At 57.9% G+C, this 6,579-nt stretch overlaps 1 protein-coding gene across 1 annotated transcript in view; it reads left to right on the forward strand.

Annotated features, from left to right (window-relative positions):
• The first annotated feature begins 580 nt into the window (after positions 1-580).
• Positions 581-6,579, forward strand: part of NCS1 (neuronal calcium sensor 1) — a 51,661-nt gene continuing 45,662 nt past the window's right edge. The window contains exons 1-2 of the mRNA XM_024762217.1: positions 581-709; positions 1,923-2,121. Coding sequence (XP_024617985.1) covers positions 581-709; positions 1,923-2,121 — 328 coding nt within the window. The remainder of the gene's footprint in view (positions 710-1,922; positions 2,122-6,579) is intronic.

The following is a 6,579-nucleotide window of genomic DNA, read 5'->3' on the forward strand; positions in this document are numbered from 1 at the left end:
GGCTGAATTGGGAGTGAATGGTAAACGCACACGGCTTCTGTGTTTGGCCTGGCTGGTAGCTGGATTGTTCTGGGAGTTGGGGAGGGCGGGCCGGCTCCAGAGTGCTGGGTTTTAGGATCCTGCGTGGACGCGGGCCTGGAGGACTGGAGACACACCTGTTTGGGGTTCTGTCCCAGAAGCACTGCAGCCTGGACAGTGACTTTCGAATCACTAGCCCGCCCTGGGCCTCGGTTTCCCGCTCTGTACAGTATTCAGATTGCCAGATGGTGAGACTTCCGTGGGGCAGCTCCTCCGGGGCCCCAGGGACGGGATGTGCTCGGGCTCCGGTGTCTCATGACTTGGACTCTCTGGCTGGCTCAGCGACAGGCAAGTCTTTCACCTCCTGATGTTCTCATCTGTGGGTTGGAGATTATAATGCCCTCATAACACAGGGCTGTTGCGTGCGGGGTTAGAAACAGCAAAGACACTGAATTTGGTGGCTTGGGTGCTCCCCGTAGCTCATCAGTGGTGATGGAGACCCCGTAACCAGCAACGAGTAAGGATCAGAGGCTGTCGCCTCGGCCGGAGTCTGGCATTAAGCATGCCAGCCCAGCTCAGCGTCGATGTGTTCGTCACCCACTCCTCCCAGGAGCCGTGCATGGTCCCCACTCTACAGGTGGGGAAACTGAGTCTCAGAGGGGACCGGCGCTGGCCCAGGGCCACACATCTGGTGAGTGGTGCGGGGGAAATTGACCCTGGGCTGTGAGGAGGGGCCCAGTGCGGTTGGTGCAGGTGTGCGGGTGAGCGTGAGTGAGTGTGGGCGTGCGGCCCTGGCTCACGTGGGCCTGCTCCGAGCGTGAGTGACGGGGTCGTGGCACGTGTCAGGAGTGAGTGAGCGGCACGTTGGTGTGTGTGACGGCAGGTCTGAGCAGGTTGTAATGTAGGTGTGCAAGGGGGGTGGGGGCCCTCAGGTGGGAGGCACAGACAGGCCGGCCCCTGGATCAGAAGCTGATTGCTCAGCTGCCCGCCCTGGGGCCAGGTGGCGTGGCTGCCGCCTCTCTCCCCTTCTGCCCTGGCCTCGGTGGTCTCTGGGGGCCCTCTGCCCTCGAGCAGTGGGGAAATGTCATTGGCAGGGGTGACAGTGATGATGACTCTTGTTTACCAAGTGGGCACTTGGTGCCAGGAGTGTTGAGTACAGATTTTCCCTCCTGTGTTCTCCCCACAGCCCTTGGAGGAGGAACTATTATGCCCATTTTACAGATGAAGAAAAGGAGGCCTGGGCAGGTTCAGGGACATGCCCAAGGCCTCCCAGCCAATCAGTGGCCAAGCTGGGGCTCAGGCTTAGACCTTTGTCTTGCCAAAGCCATGCCCTTCCCACCCCGTGCCCGCCTCCCATGACCTCTGTGAGCCTTGTAACCTTAGAGCTGCTACTAAGAGTAGTGAGTGTCCCATCACTGGAGGCATTCAAGCAACTGCTGGAGTGTCAGACACTGCCAGGCGTCCTGGATTCCTGGGCCGGATGTGAGGTTGGGTGGTGGGGTGGTAGGATCCTTCCAGCTGGGAACACACAGCCCTATTGGTCTTTTTTTTTTTTTTTTTTCTCTTTTTTTGGCCACACCGTGCAGCTTGCAGGATCTTAGTTCCCCGACCAGGGATTGAACCCGAGTCCTCGGCAGTGAAAGCGCAGAGTCCTAGCCACTGGACCGCCAGGGAATCCGCCTGGTCTTGCCGTTCTGATTCCTGCAGGGGACTGGGGACAGCCTCACTTGGCTTCCTGTGGGATGGAGGCAGAGTCGAGGCCTTCAGTACAGTGACAGGAGGAGGGTCGTGACAAGTCCAGGGAGCATCACTAAGCGTGTACAGCGGGCTGGGCCGCACCCAGGCCTCTGAGGCTTTCTTAGCCTTTGCCCCATCCGGGGGGGTCCTTGGGTGCTATGGCACAGCCCGAGGATGAAGCCGTGGAGGCCCAGAGTGCCCCGGCCATCCTGCCCTGCCCGTGCCTGGCGTGGCCTGGGGGCCTCAGGAAGTGTCTGTTGGTCAAGGGAGAGACCAAGTCCTCACGGGTGCCATGCGGGGCTCAGAGGCACGGTGACAGAGAGGACCTTGGGCTCTGGAGGTCTGGTAGCAGTATCCTGGGGGACTGTAAGCACCTTGAGGGGAGGGATGCATCTGGTGGGTTTGGGCGTTTGCTCAGTGCCCAGCCGGGAGCTGTGCACAGAGCAGGCCTGTGAATGCCTCTGGGTAAGGCTTGGGCTTTCCAAAGTGCTCGCCATGTGTTGCTTCGTTCTGCTTCTCTGCTGACCGGGGCGGGGCCCACCTGTGTCCCTGACCTGCAATCTGATGGGGGTGGGGAATTGCCAGGGAGCTAAGAGTCTGGGGTCCTGGTTCCAGCCCAATTTGCTGTGGCTGCGCCTCTCAGGGTCTCAGTGTCCCCATCTGTCCCACTCTCAGTGATATGGATGTCACCTTTTCTCAGCCCCAGGGAACCCTGACGGTGCCATCTAGGAGGCCGTGCTCCCCACCGAGGGAGTCTGGGTTGGGGTTGCCCAGGATGGGTTCAGGGCAGCTGTTGGCCCTGGCACTCCTGGTCTCATGAAGTGGCCCCAGGAAGCTGGTGGCGCATCCAGGCCACCGTGCTCTGGATTCCCTGGCAGGGGAGAAGGAGGAGAGCGGAGGAATGTGGCTTTGAGGAATGTTTAACCCAAGGCAGAAATAGCACTCTGCAGTTTTTATTTCAGGCTTGGGTTTTCAGCTAGGAAGTGGGCTCAGAGCGCCATTCTGTCTTTCTCCAGGCTCCACCAGCTCCCCCACTGCTCTGGCCTTTTGGGGACAGGAAGTGGCCTCTTTTTTTTTTTTTTAGAAGTAAGAAACTGCTGTGGGAACCAGAAAGGGCCCTGGATTTGGAGGCAGACAGATCTAGGTTCAAATCCCCTGTTCTCCACTTCCCAGCCCTGTGATCACTTCCTACCATGAACCCCTGCTTTCTCTTCTAGGGAACTGCGGGGAGGGGGATGGCAGCTGAGATGGCTTGTCGGTAGTGTCAGGAATTCCTCCTAAGGGACCAGCCGGGCCTGGGTACAGAGCCCAGCTCCTCTCATCAGCTCTGGGATCTTGGCCAAGCCCTTTCCTATTGAGCTTCCTCACTTAATCTGTAAAATGGGCAGATGACGCTAACCCCGCCTCCCAGTATGGTGGATGGAGCGAGTGTGAAACTATTGGCAAAAGGGCCTGGCACACGCTAGGCTCTTGAAATCCCTCCTCTGAGTCCTGGTGGCCTCATACATAAAATGGGAAAACGCCTCCTGCGGACCTGCTGCGGGAGAAATGAGGGTCCTCACCTGGGCGAGGGGCAGCTGAGACCGCCTTCCATCTGACCTTCTGTTTGCCTCGTTCCTCTGAGCCTGAGCAGGACCCACCCCCGCCCACACTCAGCTTGCATCAGCGCCCAACGTCCCCTTGCATGGAGGTGCCCTGGGCCCAGCCAGTGCCCGCCCCAGACCTGGTGGTGAGGACCTGTTTAACCCACCTTCTTGCCATTCGGCTGTGAGCGCCGTGAGGGTCGGACGCGTCTGGTTTCACAGTTCACTGCTGCATCCCTGCTCCTAGGACAGAGCCTGGAGCACATTTGTTGGAATGAAGGAAAAAACAATTCCATAAACAGACGAGCTAATGAATGAACGACATTTCTTTTCTTTTCTTTTTTTTTTTTTTTTGGCCACGTGACGTGTGGGATCTTAGTTCCCCGACCAGGGATCGGACCTGGGTCCCTGGCAGTGGAAGCGCGGAGTCTTAACAGCTGGACCACCAGGGAAGTCCCTCAACGACGTTTCTTCTCATCCATCTCAGGTCTTTGCTTTCCATTTGTCTGGCCTCCTCCTACCTCCTGGCCTGGGTGACGAGGGGCTTAACACATCTCGGGGGGGCGGGGCGGTCCTCAGAAGTCAGGTGCTGGGAGGCTGGGCCTCAGCAGGTGAGGCTTAGCAAAGACCCCAGCCCCTCTCACCATCTGGGGCTGGGGAGCCGGGGAGGGGAGACAGCCAGCTTGGCCCCTCCTCCAGGGCCCCTCCTTCTCCTTTCTCTTTGTATGAACCAAAAGATTCCTGTTCCAAGGCAGGAGATGGGGCTATTTTTGGCACTGTGGGGGAAAAAGCCAACGCTTCCCTTCTGTTCAAAAATATATGGTGTATGTGCTGGGCAGGCAAGGAGCTAGACGAGCTCAAAGCCTGTGCTGGTGGGGCTCCTGTCTCCCGGCACCCGTCGCCCTGCCACCGTCCGTGGCTCGGTAGCCTACACGGCCACGTTGGATGATTATTGTTTCAGACTGCCTATGATGGGGCCCTTGCTGGGCCTGAGCAGGACAGGATCTTAATTAAAACCAACAGTGGCCGTCAAAATACAGGAGAGGAGCCTGCTAGCTGCTCTCACCTTCATTCGTGTTTCCTCTGCTCTGGCTCCGTGGAGGGGGTGAGTGGTCCTGAGAAGCATTCTGGACGCAGCTTGGGGAAGGAGGCCCGTTCTCTCACAGCTGGAGGCCCTGTGTACCCGTGTGGGCAAGTCTGGCCGAGGGCATCCCCGGGCCGCTCTGCCACCCCTCACTGCCTGATGCAGAAACTGTTTGTGGAACAGCTGTCTCCTGCCAGGTCCCGTGGGTGCCAGGACACGAGGCACATTGGATGGATGGATTTCTGGCCCTCGTGGCATTCACAGCTTGGTGAGGAAACGAGACAGAGCGTTGCACAACACTATGGGAGCCCACCGGTTCTGTGGTGCACCTGGGAGGGCTTCTTGGAAGAGGCAGCGTTTCAGCGGAGACTCAAGGGTAGGGCTGCCAGGTATACTAAACAGTTATTCATTGTTTATGTGAAATTCGAATTTCACTGGACATCCTGTATTTTTATTTGCTAAATTTGGCAGCCCTACCTGAGGGAGAAGTAGGAGTTGAGAAGGCACAGAGAGGTTTTGGGGCGGGGGAGGGTTTATGCGAGATGTTGAGAGCGTTTCAGACAGAAGGAACAGTGTGTTCCGGGTCTGGAGGCCTCGAGGTTGCAACTCTGAGGCCCTGGAAACCCGGAGCGGGGGCGGGAGTGTAGAGGGGATGCACGGTGAGCCAGAGGCCTAGCGGGGTAGCCCCTCGGAGGGGCCGGCTGACCAGCAGGGAGGGCCCCACCCGGTGGGCACACTGATGGAGCTAGTCTTGGGAAACAGGCAAGGACACAGGGCACACTAGGGGAGACAGGGCCCTCCCTGGGCGAAGGAGGCACCAGTGGGCGTTTTGGGTCAGGGTCATGGTCCAGCCTCTGGGGGGCTCTGGCCAGGCTGGTGGGTGTGCGGCACTCTAGTGGTTGTGACCTTAAGGACGGTGGCCGATCCGGCTCGTGTCTGAGCTGTGATGAAGACCAGCCCAGCGTGTCCCACCCCCTCCCAGGGCTGGGGATTAAGCAAGGAAGTGGGGGCTATGGCTGGGGGGATGGGGTGGATAGGAGGAGTGGCAACTGTCCACGGCTTCCTGTAGCGCCCTCCCCTCCCAGCTGCTCACGTTATTGGCCCTGGTCATCCTGCCTCGTCTTTGGGTGCTATGACACCTTTGTTAATAATAGTAGCAGTTGTTAGTATCTTGGAGCCCTTTGCTGTGCTCTGTGCCCGTAGCCAGAGGAAGCTCCACACGGCGCTTCCTCTGGCTAGTGCTTTGTTCTAGAGAGATGTGGCTTCTGGTGGTCCCCTGGCCTCACCATTCTCTGTATCGTCTCTGGGTTTTGGACATCGCGCCCCACCCCCCTTGCTGGAAAGCCCTTTCTCTTTGCCTGCTGAAGTCTGATCGTCCTTTATGTGTCAGCCTAAGCGCCCTGTCCCCAGGGAGCACGCCCTGACCCCCCCCTGCTTGGGTCGGGTTCCAGCTTTACACTTTCCCTTCTTATCACGGCAGATAATTAGACAGCTGTGTGGTCGTGTGCTGTAGGTCTGCATCTACTGTTCCATCAGGGCCTCGGAGGACGGGGTCGGGGTCTGGGTCACTGCTGTGTTCCCTGGCCCATTTGAGTGCTCAGAAATTAATTGTTGGATGAATGAAGGGGTGAAAAATCCCATTTGTTCCTTCTAACCACCCTGCAAGGAAGGTATTTGTCACCACCACCATCCCCATTTTACAGGTGATGAAACTGAGGCTCAAAGAGGTGAACTCAGTTTCTCCAGGTCACACAGGGGCTAAAGAATGACTCAATTCAGAAAAAGACCTTTCCTGTTGACCAGGTGCCTCAGGGCCCCCCACAGCCTCTGACCTTGGCAGGTGCTTGGAAAATGTTCATGAAATTGGGCTGAACCAAACCCCTGAGCCCTCGGCTCGGCTCGGCTCTGAAATGTTTGAGAGGTTCTCCACCAGGAGTCCTGAGAAAATCCCACATGCCGACCGTTTCCCACGGTCTCAAAGGAAGCAGAAGGTGTGGTTCACTTCCTTCAGGACTTACCACTCTTCTGGAAGATTCAGAGTCTGGCAGTAGAGATGGCTTGAACCAGGGAGTAGTTGGAGGCTTCCCTGGGTGTGTGTGTGTGTGTGTGTGTGTGTGTGTGTGTGTGTGTGTGTGTGTGTGTGTGCGTGTGTGTGAG

This window comes from Neophocaena asiaeorientalis, unplaced genomic scaffold (assembly GCF_003031525.2).
Source record: "Neophocaena asiaeorientalis asiaeorientalis breed wild unplaced genomic scaffold, Neophocaena_asiaeorientalis_V1.1 scaffold78, whole genome shotgun sequence".
NCBI classification, from domain to species: Eukaryota; Metazoa; Chordata; class Mammalia; order Artiodactyla; family Phocoenidae; genus Neophocaena; species Neophocaena asiaeorientalis.